The sequence below is a fragment of the Lates calcarifer genome, linkage group LG20 (genome assembly GCF_001640805.2).
Source record: "Lates calcarifer isolate ASB-BC8 linkage group LG20, TLL_Latcal_v3, whole genome shotgun sequence".
Classification (NCBI taxonomy): domain Eukaryota; kingdom Metazoa; phylum Chordata; class Actinopteri; family Centropomidae; genus Lates; species Lates calcarifer.
Window position 1 is genome coordinate 20688828 of NC_066852.1, and position 15770 is coordinate 20704597.

Consider the following 15770-nt stretch of genomic DNA (forward strand, 5'->3'; position numbering starts at 1 on the left):
CATGGAAGACTTGCTAGTGTGACATGGTCATAGCAACAATTTGGCCATGCTTGGTAGGCGTGATTCCCTTTCGTTTCTGGACCCAGCGTCTGAATATTTGCTTGATCTCCTTGGTTCTCAGACAGTAGATGAATGGGTTGATCAGTGGAGGGAAAAGGCTGTAGAAGAGGGTGGTGGCTATACGCTTGTCAGGGGTCATTGTCAGGTTAGGAAAGAAAGGTGTAGAGTAGACAAAGAAACGAGGTATGTAGTAGATGGAAATGATACAACCCTGGGTGGCACAGGTAGAGAAAGTCTTCATTCTGCCCTGAGGAGAACAGCATCATAGGGTTAAAATGAGTTTTGATAAAGGCAGAAAATACATGTCAAATTCAGGGTACTGCAATCTTAATGATGAAAATATCTGGTTTAATCTGACAAATTTATAAGATTTAAAAATACACTGTTATCTTAGGATAGAAAGAGCTGAACCCCACCTGTCTAGTGGCCATGCCCAACACTGAGATGATTATGCAGATGTACGAGAAGATGATGAATGCTAAAGGAACATAAAGAATAAACATCGCTGTGGCAAAGGCGGCCCTGAATCCTTGTCTGGAGTCCCCACACACCAGAGGTGTGAGTGACATAGTGTCACAGAAGGCGTGTATGATTTGGTTGGGCCCACAAAACGGCATCATAGCAAAGTTGATGGTGCTAATGCCGGAGAATATGTGTGCCACCACCCAGCAGAAGAGAGTCAGGCCTGTCATGGTTTGGTTTGTCATCACCATCGGGTATCTGAGGGGAGAGAGTGAGGTGATGATGGACAGGAGAGGATTGAGGAGGAAAGAAAAAAAAGAATTAATCCCAGGACTTAGAGGTGAAAGGAATCATTTTTTTCACCTGAGAGGAAAACAGATGGCCAGATATCGGTCCAGGGCCATGGTCAATAGAATCAGGGAGTTCAAGGAGCCAAAGTAGTGGATCATGTGCTCTTGGAAGAGGCAAGTGTGAAAGCCAAGACTCCCATCATTCCACCAGTAACGAGCGATTAGTTTTGGTAAAGCCACCGTGGAAAAACCTGGAAAATAGGAAAAGGGAAAAGAGAAATGAAAAAAAAAAACAAGGCAAAGCAGATCCTCAGTTCACATACACATACATTAAACTGAAGGGATTTTCAAACATATGATGTCATGTCACACTTAAATGCATTACTTTAAACTAAGGGGCAGAATGATTAATACTGGTCAGTATACTGCACACTCCACTGCCTGAAATCCTTAACACCAGTTACTGTTAACAAAACTGGGATGTTAATTGATTTTTATGGCAATACTTGGTTCATTCTGGTGGACTTCTTTCACTGTGTTTCTTCAGACACTGCAGTTCAGTAATTGATCCTGGTAACACTGCTGGACATCAAAAGAGGGCAGTTGTTGTTGAGACACTCCAATCCAGGTTTCCTCCTCTGTTCTGCATCTGCTATACTCAAGGTCAGTTATTTGTACAGTTACTAAGAACGTTAATGTTTGTTTTACTGTTTCAAATAGCCAAATGAAGACCGTTAGGAGTCATATTTTTTCATTAAACCATTGTAAGACATAATACTCCAGATTGTGGGAGCAGAGGGCACAAACAGTATTATATTTACCAGTGTCTGAGAGGGCCAGACTGACCATGATGATGTACATAGGCTTTTGGAGACTGTGCTCCAAAGCAAACACCACTACCAGCAGGAGGTTGCCCACCACTGTGGTCACATAGAGGAAGAAGAAGAACCACGCCACCAGGTCAAAATACTCCGGCTGGAGACTTGGGAAGCCCACAATGACAAACTCTGACACGCGTGTGTAGTTCTCATCCACCTGAAACATACTAAAGGCGGAGTCAGACAGATAATACAACCAGTACAGTTACAGCACATGGCAGGGGATCATAGATTTTTTTTTTTAGATGTCTGTCAGTGCTTACCTCACGAATGGCCTTGACGGTGTGACAAACACAAGCAGCAGCCTCTCAGTTTTATAAAGATTTTGTGACAGGCAGGAAGTTTAGATACAACTTTGTCCCAGTGGAGGCAAAAAAGTAACACACTCAGGATGTCTGAATAACTTTTTCATAACAACTGCATCACAGACACAGACACAATAAAGCCTAATATTCTCTTATTTTTAAACAGATTTTCTAACCTAGGATACAAAACGTAAATGGCTCCATGACACAAAGTGAGTGCATTTTAATGGACACAAGGTCCATGCACTGTTTTCATTACATTTCCCAAGGCACCATAAACCATGTAGCATAATGATATGGTAGAAAAATGTACAGTAATGTACAGTAAGTGTTATCTGCAATGTGGTGAAGTATAATAACTCTAACTATAACTCAAGAAAGTACACATACTTGGAGTGAATATACTTAGATACTTTCCACCACTGAAATGATACCTAGAGAATAGGAGTTATGTAGGTATTTGAACCAGAAACAAAAAACAGATGGAGCTGGAGGAAAAGTGCCGCTTTATGGTTCATACTCTTGCTGTTACTGTTGGCTGAATGAATTGATGGTTGGAAACGTTTACCAGCTCAGTTTTGCTCAGTCATAAGTATTTTCGAACTAAATTATGTTTAACTTATTCAGAAGAAAAGTCTTTATTGATTAGGAGCACCATTGTTGTCTGATGTACAGCGCTGAAACTAGCTTAGCTGCCCATTCACAGATTCCGATTCAGAGATTTAAGGGAAAATTAAATGGCAATATTGATGATTATTGTCGTGAAATGGTGTTTACAGTTTTGCCGCTGTTCAAAACTTTGGTTAGATAATTGCTGGTTAGATAATAGATAATTTTACACGACAGAATGACTTATTTAAGTAAAATTTGTGATCCTACAACGATGCTAACTCAGACGTGAGAGCCATGTTCCCATGGTAACCGTCAGTGACACCTACTGACCAGTGCTTCCGGGTAACAATCAGTGACACCTGCTGACCAGTGGCGCCAAATGACAGTAGTAAAAAGCCAAAAAACAAACGTGGCTCTTAATTTGTGGTTTTCGGACAGCAATAACAAAGTATGAGTTTTTTGAGACAGAGACAGCAGTGACGACGTTGTCGATCGACAAATTTTATTTGTCCAAGAAAACTATCCTGAGCGCTGACACCCACATCAAGAGGCCACAGCATCTCGACTCTCCCACAGGTCTGCACTGTGTTGATATTTTATGCTGCTAGAGGTGTTTTTTGTATCATTACACTCTTCACTAAAATATTTTTCCAGTAAACTGTTCTGCAACTGTGAGCAGAGCTAAGTGGTTTGGTGTGGTTTTGATCTGTCAGCCATGTTTCTTAGTTTGATAAAATTAATTTACTCTAAATTCATGGCACGTTGTTGCTACTCAACGTGCAATGGATGAATTTAGGGGTCTGTTTTAATCTAAACCACAGTCAAAGTCTGTTTTTGTGTAAAATGATCTCTGGTTCACACGCAAAACCTCTTTATTTGGACTTTCACTAGTTCCAGCTTTTCAATTGTGAGAATCCTTTCTTTGTCTAATGTGGTAGTAAATTGAATATGTATGGACTGTTGATTGGACAAAACGATTTGATGATATCTCCTTGGAACTTGCAGTGAGTAATGTGGGTTATGTTATGACAATGTGGAATTTAGCCACTAGGTGGCAGAAAAACATCAGAGCAGTTTGGAGATATACAATCACCATAAAGTTAATCACCAGCTTGTTAAGTTAAGGTTGAAGATTTGTCTCCTTTCATGTTTAGCACACTGTGCAACTGTCTGAGATTATTCTATAGAGACCCCTGTAATCAGCTATCATAATAATACTACATTATAATCCATTCTAGTGCATAAAAAACGTGTAGTGTCAACATTGTATAGATCAAATGATTGTGTAAGAAATTGTAGCCATATACTCCTTACAGGTACATTGGACAGATATTTACCAACAAATCAGCCTTAAATTAATAAGATAGAGATATACTAAATGGTGACTGTATATCTATAGAGTGTTCTTTATTTCTGCCTCCTAGCAGCTAAAATTTAATCCACCTTGGATGATTTAGGGAAAATCGCAATAGCAGGGTTTTGATGTAATTGGAACTGAAAATATATTTATAATATTTTTTCAGGCCTGTATGAGACAGACCAACATACTGAAGATGCCAAAGGCCAAATTGTTTTGTCAAGCATCCAGCCTGGGTGAGTTGTGATGGAGTTCAAATGTAATTCATGGTGTGTGGTTGTCATAAACACAAGCAGGGGATTTCATTCTAAAAACTGCAACTCTGGTTTTGGCAGAAATGAAAAACATAGATTTTGTCCCCAATTTTTACAGTGGGCTCTGCTGGGGAGCTACGTTTGCAGGACCAGAATGGAGAAGTAGATTGATCACTGTGACCTAAGACCCTTCTGAAGCACTTATCAGCGGTAAGTATAAAATAAAGATACACTTCAGAAATGACAAAACTGTCCTCTAAGCTTTGAGACAACTTAAAAGGATAAAAGCAGTAGATCATTTTCACTGTTAACATGGTAAAAAGCAAAGGTTTGGTTTCCTAAATTGATTATTAAATCACAAAATTAAGTCAAAGCTTTTGGTCTATATTCAACATTACACAAGGCCTGCTACTGTAATGTCGAACAAACATCTGGCAGACATCTGCTGGGTAGATCAGGTGTCAGTGATGTTCAATTTGGGTGGGTTGAGGTGCCTGAGTAGTACCTGATTAGTGCCCTGAGGGTTCAACAATCTGGCTGTTGGACAACTGATTGAATTTCTGGCAGGTAAGAAATATTGGTTCTGGCTTCCCACATTGCTACTGTCAAAAGATGCATTTTAAACTGTATTGAGGTTGTTTTGATGTAGTATTTTACATGTTTTGGCTCAGTAGTTTCGGCTGAGACTGTGTTGTCATATTTAGTATAAAAAACTTTGCTTTGGATCAGAGTCTTTCTAGCCATCAGCAGCTTCATATTCTTTTATTCATCTAGGATTGCACAAACTAACACTGCCTTTCTCTTTTTTGTCAACATATTTGAGGGCATAGGCATTTGTCTGAATTAAACTTAACTGGGTTCGTCATAGGACAAAACTCTGTGAACACCCACATTGTGTCTCGCCAATTGATCTGTGCAGTGTGAGCTGTACAGAGGTTGTATGTTGGGGGAGCAAATGTGTGGTGAGAGTTAACAAATTTTAGATTAAGATAAAGATTGACTAAAATATAAAATATAAACAGGTAAAGGGCCATAGAAGATAGATTAACCAGTAATACAATTCAGCATTTGAGAGCTACTCCAGAGAATACTGGTGATTTTAAAAATTCAAAATGAAATCTTGTGCCACTTCAGGACTCGATACATGCTACAGTATGAGAAGAGCACAGTCACTGAAAGTTCTGCAGTGATAATGCCTGTGGTTTGATTTTCCTTCTGTGGGTCTTTATTTATATTCAGTACTCTGAAGAGTGATGATAGGAACTTATGGTGACAAAGTCACTGTACCATTTATTATGGTACAGTGAGGGCTGAAACACTTCATGTTCAAAGTAATAAGTGAGTTTCCCAGCAGGTACGGTTTTTGTTTGGATTATTTATTAAGAAGTGTAATAAGACTGCTGTGAAAAAGATACTGATGCACAGATGGCACAAACCTGCCAACGTGATAAATACCTTTCTTTTTACAGTTAAATTTTCTTTCTGAGGTTAAATGGTGTTCTTTGCCTCACAGTGTTGAGGCCACTGTATCAAGAAGGCCGGGTTGTCATGTAAATGCTAACCACAGTGCCACAATGCCATCCATTTAACTACCCTTCAGAAGTTATAATCAGTAATGCCTTGCAAAAAGGGAACAACCTGCCATTTTGTGGCAATTTCAAAAGAAGTTCATTTCCTGTATTCCACTTTATCATGACTCAGCAGACTGAACCAAAATAATAGATTATGTACAGCACAATTAAAGACAAGAAAGGTCAGAGAGAACATGTAGTGTAAGGGAAAAAAAAAACACTGGTGGAAAGTCTTACACAAGACTTACAAAAACATAAGTACTTGAACAATAATAAGCTGAAACATCTGTGTGATAAATATTTGTATGTGTGTGTGTCTGTTAGGAGTATGGGGAGCACAAACCCTCCCAGGACCAATTAGTCATTTTGGTCATGACGGGTCTAATCAAGACTGTTGTCTTCCAGGGAAAACAGCCTGTTAGGAGAAGAAAAACAGCTCAGGTCTCTCTTGAGGGAAGATGAGAATGTACAGTGGCATTGTGGTGGGATTCCCCTGGGTCAGCCGGCAGACCTGTTTGTAATGGAGGAAAGTAAAGTTACAGTAACTCTGTAGTCCACAATAAACATTGTAGGCCCTCTTTACTTTTGAAAATATTCATGCAGCCTAGGTCTAGAGATGGCCTCTGCAGGAAATGTAATGTGCAACATCTAATAATACTACTATTTCTATTGTTACTTATTCTGTTAATACTACAACTACCACGACTGCTGCTATTACTGCTACTTCTGCTAGTATTACTATGACAACTGACAACATGACTACTTCTACTAGTATTATTACTATGACTGCAACTACTTCTGCTACTGAGCACTACTACTATTACTGCAACTGCCGAAATAATACTGTTGCAACTTCAATTACTACTGGATTTATCACTACTATTAATATGTATATTGCAAATAATGCTATGCTAATGTATATTTGACTTGAGTACAGAAATGATCTGTTGATTAACTGGTTGAAGAAACAGAAAATCAGAAAACGAATCAACAGTGATTTTAATGAATTAACTGTGTTATCTCAAAAATAAAAAATACTAAGCAGTTTTAGGTTCCAGTTTGAGGAAGTTGATTTGGAAACTTTCCTAAGTATGAAATTAATCTGACAACTTGTAACAGAAACAATCATTTGATTAATTGAACAAATTAACCGAAGGATACATTTATAAAGAATAAAATTATGAGTTGCAGATCTGCTGTGTATGTTAGAAACAGTCCTGTTCATCTTGAACATTATATAAAACTTAATAATCTTGACAAATGAACAGGTGGTTTATTCCCTCAAGAGGCTAATTTGTGATCTTTTTTCCCTCATAATTTTGAATTGTAATGAACTGTTCCCTGCAGGCCTTAGGCAGCTGATGCTTCCCATTATTTTGATCTCTTATTTACTTTCAGAGGAGATATTTCTCTGTGGGAGACCCTTAAGACCTTTAATATACCCAGGGAGCTAATTTCATTAATTTTGCCACAATACCTTAATAGTAAATCCCTACAGATAATACTGTGTGTAATAGTTTAGAGGTGTTGTCGCCCTCTGAGCTTCAACAGTCTGTTGAGTAGGTTCTGATATTGTTTTAGTAGCAGCAAATGAAATCAAGAAATATGAATGTATTTTCTCCAAGGCAGAAGTTAGGGTTTAGTTCATCTCACCTTTGCTTTCAGCCAAGCTAACACAGAGTGCAGTTTTATAACATATAAAAATATTATGTCAGCATACAAATTAGTACATAAAAAAGTATTTATTCGGAGTTGGAATAAAAAACATTTGAGAACTTTTTTTTTTTTTTTCTTTGCCATGCTTCATTTATTGATTTATTTATCCATTACAAATATATTTATTTCATAGAATACTTTTTAAAATAGAATTTTGGAAAAAAAAAGACAAATATTTACTTGCAAATTAAATTAATTTAAATTATTTATTTATTTTTTATCAAGTGCAAAGCAAATCAGTCTACCCACTCATTTGAAATGCTCTGCTACTTAATTAGGTCTCTCTTGTTGATGTTCATCTTGAAATGAAGTTGGAAACAAAGTCTAAGTAATGATGCAATCTTGTAGTTGTTTGACAATGAAGCAAGGTCACACAGTAAGGCATAAAATCTGGCTGTTTGTCCCATTCTCCTCTTAAACCCCTTGAGGCAATTTTGTACAAAGTAAGTGGTACAAATGTTCACATGGACTCGAGACGTTCATATGCACTCGAGAATGAACTGATTTGATTTTGATGATCATCTTAATGTTTAAAGAACAAACAAACATGTTTTTGGTTATAACTCAAGAATCCATTTTCTAATTAACTGCAACTGCACTGGTTGCTGTCCTCTTATGATTCTGATTAGTTTTGGAAACAACTATATGTTTTGAAAGTTTCATGGAAAGTTTCTAACTTCATGAAGCAATGTAATTCTTGTTGTCTTCCAAGTTACCTAACATAACCCCCCTGCTCTCTCTTGACTGTCTCCTGCAGTTTGGGACGACGTGTTTACCTAACTGTTTTGGATGAGTCATCATCTTGCAAGAGCAGTGTAGACAAACAGCTCATTAACAGCCTCATTAGGCAGAGTTGTTCCATCTTTCAGCAAGGGAGTAAAGTACAGTTCAGTTGTGAACTTCTTTCTCATGAGGACTGTAAGAAGCAAACAAGCAGACAGAAGTTGTCAGATGAAGTCTAGAAGTCTGAAGTACAAAGCAGCAAAGAAAAGTTTGAATTTATGGGTGTACAGTATTTTTTTTTATGTCAAAAGCAGTATAGTTGGATGCGTTAACAGTCCTGCTGGCATGCTGGAGTGTATGCTATGCTACTTTTCAGAATAACATGACTTACGTGAGCATCAACAGTGTCAACAAAATCCCATGAAAATACCAAAATCAACAATTAATTTGGTGGTGTCAAATATTGCCTTGTTTGGTCTTGGAGACAGCAGGCTCTTCCTCTGTGAAGACTGCTGTTTGGCCTCTGGGCTGAAGTGTAGACCAACTCTTGTCACTGGTGATGATCCTCAACATGAAGGTTTGATCATCTTGGGCTTGTAGATGTGCCGGTGGTCAGTGGTCACAAAAATGCCTGTAACACAAGTTCTGATGTTGATTGCATGACATAACTTTAACAGGAGAAGGCATGTTTTTGTTTGTGAGATCGACACAGAAATAATGTAGGTTCCAGTTTTGTCCTATTCATCCCAATTCTACGCTGTGTGACATTGTCACATTCTAGCTTGCTCTGTCTCTTGATTTTCTTTCCGACCTAACAAGCTCTCTGAACTTGCTGATCTAAATACCTGTTCGTCTCTTATTGACTCTTATCATTGCTCCAGATAGCGCTATCCCAAGGATCAAACAATGCCTTTCAGTCTGTAAGTTCTTCTGTTAAATCTATCTTACGTGACCTTGGGGTTATCTTGGACAGCTCATTTTCTTTAGAGTGTCATGTCAGAAATCTCATATGTCTCCAATTTTCAAATCTTTGTTGGCTCCCTCTCACTTTTAGAGTCAGTTTTAAAATTATTGTTTTAAGATAGAGCTTTATTAATCCAGAAGGGAAATTCTTGTGCCTGTGTGACATAGCTCCAAAAAACAGTGAGCAAGTTGTTGCGAGTTTCAGCGCACCAGGGGCATATGAACACTGTACAAGTTCATGTTTTTGTGTCTTTTTGTGTTACTAGTGTGACATACAAAGCAATATTAAATGGCGTAAATACTTATAGAATTTAATAACATCTTTGGGTGAGTACAGTGAGTTTGTTGACCTGAAAAAGGGTTTTTCTGATGCTGAGTGGCTTACATACAATAGACACAGGGGATTGGTCATTGACCTCATTGACATGAACGCAGAAGAGGAGGAGGACTCCACTCCTGTCAAAACAGTTAAAGCTTGGCAGAGGTTCATCATCACAAAGAGAATGACAGTACACAGTACTGCCACGAGGAAGAGGAGGTCTATCTACCTTAATCACTGTATTGTATACAGGAAAAGCTTGACAAGTTTTATAATGGAATTTTTCAACTCAGCTCTTGGGAAAAACATCACCTTTGTGCGTCCTACATATTTCATAATAAGTGGATTTATTGGCATACCTAATATCAAGTATTATTATGTGTTTCTCTTTTTTGTTTATATTGTTTCAGTGGTGGGAAACATAGCTGTGATGGCTGTAATATGCTTGGATTATAATCTGAGAACTCCAAAATATATTGCAGTTTTTAATCTAGCCTTTGCAGACCTGTGTAGTAGTTCTGCTCTGGTGCCGAAGGTTCTTGACATCTTTCTCTTTAACCATCGCTACATCCCTTACAATGACTGCTTGACATTCCTTTTCTTCTGCTACACCTGTCTTTCAATGCAGGCTCTTAATCTGGTTGTACTCTCCTATGACAGACTAATAGCTATCATCTTTCCACTGCACTATCAAGTGAAAGTGACTCACAGATTCATGTTGTCTTTGATTGCCTTTTTCTGGGTCTTGACCATAATTGCTGTACTCATTACAGTTGGCCTTATTACAAGACTTTCCTTCTGCAAATCTGTTGTTATTAACAGCTATTTCTGTGACCATGGACAGATCTACCGGCTTGCTTGCAATAACTATACACCCAACTTGGTCATGGCTATTTTGTTACCACTTCTTATTCTTTGGCTTCCACTGGTATTTATCATTTGTACTTATCTATGTATTGGCTATGCACTGTCTAAAGTGGCCACAATTCAGGAAAGAGTGAAAGCCTTAAAAACCTGCACAGCTCATCTCTCATTAGTGGTGATCTATTTCATCCTACTGTTAATCACCTTTATCTTGATGGAAAAAATGCATCCAAATGCCAGGATCATAAACCTGTCTCTGACCTCTGTCTTTCCTCCCATGTTGAACCCAATCATTTATGTTCTGCAGACACAAGAAATCAAAGAATCTGTAAAAAAGCTATTTAAATTCAGAGTGCTGTCCAGAATTACAGTAAAACAGTCATTGTAAATACCAGTTTTATTTTGTAGTATCAAACAAATGTATGAAAATTGCGTATGCATTAGTCAAATTAAATGTTTTAGAGCTTTATCCCTGTATATATTTCTTAGTATTTTTCATTATGTTGTTACCTATTGTTGCTGTCTCTGCTGCTGAAACACAAGAATTTCCCTCAAGGGATCAATAAAGTATCTGTCCATCTATCTAGAACAATTACTGACCGTTTTTAAAGATAACACAAAACAACAGTAACTACTATACATACTTATTTTTACATTGCATGAACTGATGGACAGCAATATTGTTAAATTTTAGGGAACTTACAAAAATATTAAATATCTAAATAAAAATGCACTGGCAGAGGTTTACATTAGACATACATTAGTCCTAAACTAATATCAGTTACAAACAGATGATGAGAATGGGATGAAAGATGTTAGACTGGAGATAATACACATAAAATAATGTCCCTTCATGGACTGAATTCTCTGCAAATGTTGAGCCTATTTTTTGTGCTTATGTGGAATTTGTGTTGGAATCTGTGTTGTGCTGGGAGGTGGTAGTTAGTGTGAATGCTGAGTAAGCATTCACACTATAGTTATTCAAATCTTTATTATTATTATTATTATGGTTCTTCTTCCGCCCCTTTTTCGGCATCTAACTACTTCCACATACTTTCAGCTATTAAAACCATTCAACCACCAAAATGTTCAGCTCACCTTTCACTTCTCACACACAATTAATATCTCAATCTGTAGATAATTTTGTGCTCTGTCACACAGTGTGACTCCCTAAGCCATAGGATTTACGGTTTTTGAGGTAGCAGCCTCTGATCACCAAGAGGAGCCCTCAACTGCCCCATTCATCTCCATATAGCTCTCTAAAGACATTACCCAAACCAGGCCAGTTTTTAAACTGCTATACTGTGGTCATTTTTCACTTTATCTACACAAATAACACATGTCTGTGTTCAGTAAAGTCTCCCAGTGCTGGTAGTTACCAGATTTCATCGATAGGAGTTACGGTTTTTGAAACATTAGGAGAAGTTCAAGAGGTGCGCAGAGCAAAGTCTGACTCTGTAGAGGCTGAGACCTTGATGTTGCTATGGCAACCTGTGAGTGCAGTTGGACACAAACAGGTGACTGTGATCAGCTGATCTCTGATGTCTGTGCTGTTTATCAAACTCTTGACTTACTTTTCTGTCAAAATCCTGCTACAAACTGTCTCCACAGCACATAGAAGACATGGATTCACACACAGTTCAACAGTTTTCACTTCAAACAGGTTTTAGAGTAGTTTTAGGAGTAACTTGGCAGTTAATTTCAGTTGGTGATAGAAAACACACCCAGAAACACTTCATACCTCTTTCTCTCCATTTTAACTGTTTGAGTCAAACCCTCAGCAGCTGATTTTACCTTTCAACTGTTTCTACCTCTTTTACATTTTGACTTCCAACTTTTGATTCTGCATTTAGCTGTTTTTCCTTTCTGCTTCCACCCCTGTTTGGGTTGTAACTACTGCATACTTTCTGTTATAAAAACCATTCAACTATCAAAAGGTTTAAACCTTTTCACATTTATGCTAATTCAACTTTCTTCAACTCTTTCTGCTTTTTAAAATGTTCAGCTTTGTCTACAATTTTGCTATTCAAATGAATGATTAAGCTATTGGTTTTAACTTTCAGCTTCTACATCTGCCCATTCTCTCTGCTAATTTCAGCCATTTTAAACTTCAACAATGACTTTTGCCTTTCAAATTTTAACTTTTTCTTCTGCATTTCACAATTTTAGCCTTTCAACTTTTTCTTCTGCATTTCAACCATAATTTCAGACATTTTAAGCATTGCATCAGCGATTCATTCAGCTCTCAGCATTCACACGCATTTTCCACAGGAAATGCATTTTCTAGTTTGATGATGCTCTCCATTTCTAAGATAACATTAGACAGTGTTGCACCCCCATAAAGCTGGGTAAAGCTGAACAGGGCTTCAGATTCAGGCAATAATCCTTTATTCTCATCTCTACATTTGACCCTGTTCACATTGTTATTTGATACACTGTTGTCATAAAAATATCAGTTAAAGCTGCTTTAAAAGGAAATACATTGAAGGGTAACTCACACAAATACAATACCAGTTATCAAAAAAATGTTGTATAGGTGCAACATAGACCTGTGATAAGTCAGGGTTTTTCTGATGCTGAGTGGCTTACATACAATAGACACAGGGGATTGGTCATTGACCTCATTGACATGAACGCAGAAGAGGAGGAGGACTCCACTCCTGTCAAAACAGTTAAAGCTTGGCAGAGGTTCATCATCACAAAGAGAATGACAGTACACAGTACTGCCACGAGGAAGAGGAGGTCTATCTACCTTAATCACTGTATTGTATACAGGAAAAGCTTGACAAGTTTTATAATGGAATTTTTCAACTCAGCTCTTGGGAAAAACATCACCTTTGTGCGTCCTACATATTTCATAATAAGTGGATTTATTGGCATACCTAATATCAAGTATTATTATGTGTTTCTCTTTTTTGTTTATATTGTTTCAGTGGTGGGAAACACAGCTGTGATGGCTGTAATATGCTTGGATTATAATCTGAGAACTCCAAAATATATTGCAGTTTTTAATCTAGCCTTTGCAGACCTGTGTAGTAGTTCTGCTCTGGTGCCGAAGGTTCTTGACATCTTTCTCTTTAACCATCGCTACATCCCTTACAATGACTGCTTGACATTCCTTTTCTTCTGCTACACCTGTCTTTCAATGCAGGCTCTTAATCTGGTTGTACTCTCCTATGACAGACTAATAGCTATCATCTTTCCACTGCACTATCAAGTGAAAGTGACTCACAGATTCATGTTGTCTTTGATTGCCTTTTTCTGGGTCTTGACCATAATTGCTGTACTCATTACAGTTGGCCTTATTACAAGACTTTCCTTCTGCAAATCTGTTGTTATTAACAGCTATTTCTGTGACCATGGACAGATCTACCGGCTTGCTTGCAATAACTATACACCCAACTTGGTCATGGCTATTTTGTTACCACTTCTTATTCTTTGGCTTCCACTGGTATTTATCATTTGTACTTATCTATGTATTGGCTATGCACTGTCTAAAGTGGCCACAATTCAGGAAAGAGTGAAAGCCTTAAAAACCTGCACAGCTCATCTCTCATTAGTGGTGATCTATTTCATCCTACTGTTAATCACCTTTATCTTGATGGAAAAAATGCATCCAAATGCCAGGATCATAAACCTGTCTCTGACCTCTGTCTTTCCTCCCATGTTGAACCCAATCATTTATGTTCTGCAGACACAAGAAATCAAAGAATCTGTAAAAAAGCTATTTAAATTCAGAGTGCTGTCCAGAATTACAGTAAAACAGTCATTGTAAATACCAGTTTTATTTTGTAGTATCAAACAAATGTATGAAAATTGCGTATGCATTAGTCAAATTAAATGTTTTAGAGCTTTATCCCTGTATATATTTCTTAGTATTTTTCATTATGTTGTTACCTATTGTTGCTGTCTCTGCTGCTGAAACACAAGAATTTCCCTCAAGGGATCAATAAAGTATCTGTCCATCTATCTAGAACAATTACTGACCGTTTTTAAAGATAACACAAAACAACAGTAACTACTATACATACTTATTTTTACATTGCATGAACTGATGGACAGCAATATTGTTAAATTTTAGGGAACTTACAAAAATATTAAATATCTAAATAAAAATGCACTGGCAGAGGTTTACATTAGACATACATTAGTCCTAAACTAATATCAGTTACAAACAGATGATGAGAATGGGATGAAAGATGTTAGACTGGAGATAATACACATAAAATAATGTCCCTTCATGGACTGAATTCTCTGCAAATGTTGAGCCTATTTTTTGTGCTTATGTGGAATTTGTGTTGGAATCTGTGTTGTGCTGGGAGGTGGTAGTTAGTGTGAATGCTGAGTAAGCATTCACACTATAGTTATTCAAATCTTTATTATTATTATTATTATGGTTCTTCTTCCGCCCCTTTTTCGGCATCTAACTACTTCCACATACTTTCAGCTATTAAAACCATTCAACCACCAAAATGTTCAGCTCACCTTTCACTTCTCACACACAATTAATATCTCAATCTGTAGATAATTTTGTGCTCTGTCACACAGTGTGACTCCCTAAGCCATAGGATTTACGGTTTTTGAGGTAGCAGCCTCTGATCACCAAGAGGAGCCCTCAACTGCCCCATTCATCTCCATATAGCTCTCTAAAGACATTACCCAAACCAGGCCAGTTTTTAAACTGCTATACTGTGGTCATTTTTCACTTTATCTACACAAATAACACATGTCTGTGTTCAGTAAAGTCTCCCAGTGCTGGTAGTTACCAGATTTCATCGATAGGAGTTACGGTTTTTGAAACATTAGGAGAAGTTCAAGAGGTGCGCAGAGCAAAGTCTGACTCTGTAGAGGCTGAGACCTTGATGTTGCTATGGCAACCTGTGAGTGCAGTTGGACACAAACAGGTGACTGTGATCAGCTGATCTCTGATGTCTGTGCTGTTTATCAAACTCTTGACTTACTTTTCTGTCAAAATCCTGCTACAAACTGTCTCCACAGCACATAGAAGACATGGATTCACACACAGTTCAACAGTTTTCACTTCAAACAGGTTTTAGAGTAGTTTTAGGAGTAACTTGGCAGTTAATTTCAGTTGGTGATAGAAAACACACCCAGAAACACTTCATACCTCTTTCTCTCCATTTTAACTGTTTGAGTCAAACCCTCAGCAGCTGATTTTACCTTTCAACTGTTTCTACCTCTTTTACATTTTGACTTCCAACTTTTGATTCTGCATTTAGCTGTTTTTCCTTTCTGCTTCCACCCCTGTTTGGGTTGTAACTACTGCATACTTTCTGTTATAAAAACCATTCAACTATCAAAAGGTTTAAACCTTTTCACATTTATGCTAATTCAACTTTCTTCAACTCTTTCTGCTTTTTAAAATGTTCAGCTTT

At 37.5% G+C, this 15770-nt stretch overlaps 3 protein-coding genes and 1 long non-coding RNA gene across 4 annotated transcripts; 3 read left to right on the forward strand and 1 right to left on the reverse strand.

The window, feature by feature from the left end:
- Positions 1-13: 13 nt before the first annotated feature.
- LOC108893185 (olfactory receptor 1-like) lies at positions 14-1856 on the reverse strand. Its single transcript, XM_051078759.1, has 4 exons — positions 1616-1856; positions 886-1063; positions 477-780; positions 14-307 (listed from the first exon to the last, which is right to left on the reverse strand). Exons 1-4 carry the CDS (start codon positions 1854-1856, stop codon positions 14-16), a joined length of 1017 nt encoding a protein of 338 aa, XP_050934716.1.
- Positions 1857-2870: 1014 nt separating this feature from the next.
- Positions 2871-6697, forward strand: LOC108893195 (uncharacterized). The gene is made up of 4 exons (XR_007815274.1): positions 2871-3183; positions 4131-4200; positions 4337-4428; positions 6195-6697. It is a non-coding gene; the product is annotated as an uncharacterized LOC108893195 (long non-coding RNA).
- Positions 6698-9784: 3087 nt separating this feature from the next.
- On the forward strand, positions 9785-10762 carry LOC108893186 (olfactory receptor 1-like). The gene has a single exon (XM_018691045.2). The coding sequence runs from the start codon at positions 9785-9787 to the stop codon at positions 10760-10762; it is 978 nt and encodes a 325-aa protein (XP_018546561.1).
- A 2409-nt stretch (positions 10763-13171) lies between these two features.
- On the forward strand, positions 13172-14149 carry LOC108893188 (olfactory receptor 1-like). Its single transcript, XM_018691046.2, has one exon. The coding sequence runs from the start codon at positions 13172-13174 to the stop codon at positions 14147-14149; it is 978 nt and encodes a 325-aa protein (XP_018546562.2).
- Positions 14150-15770: the final 1621 nt, after the last annotated feature.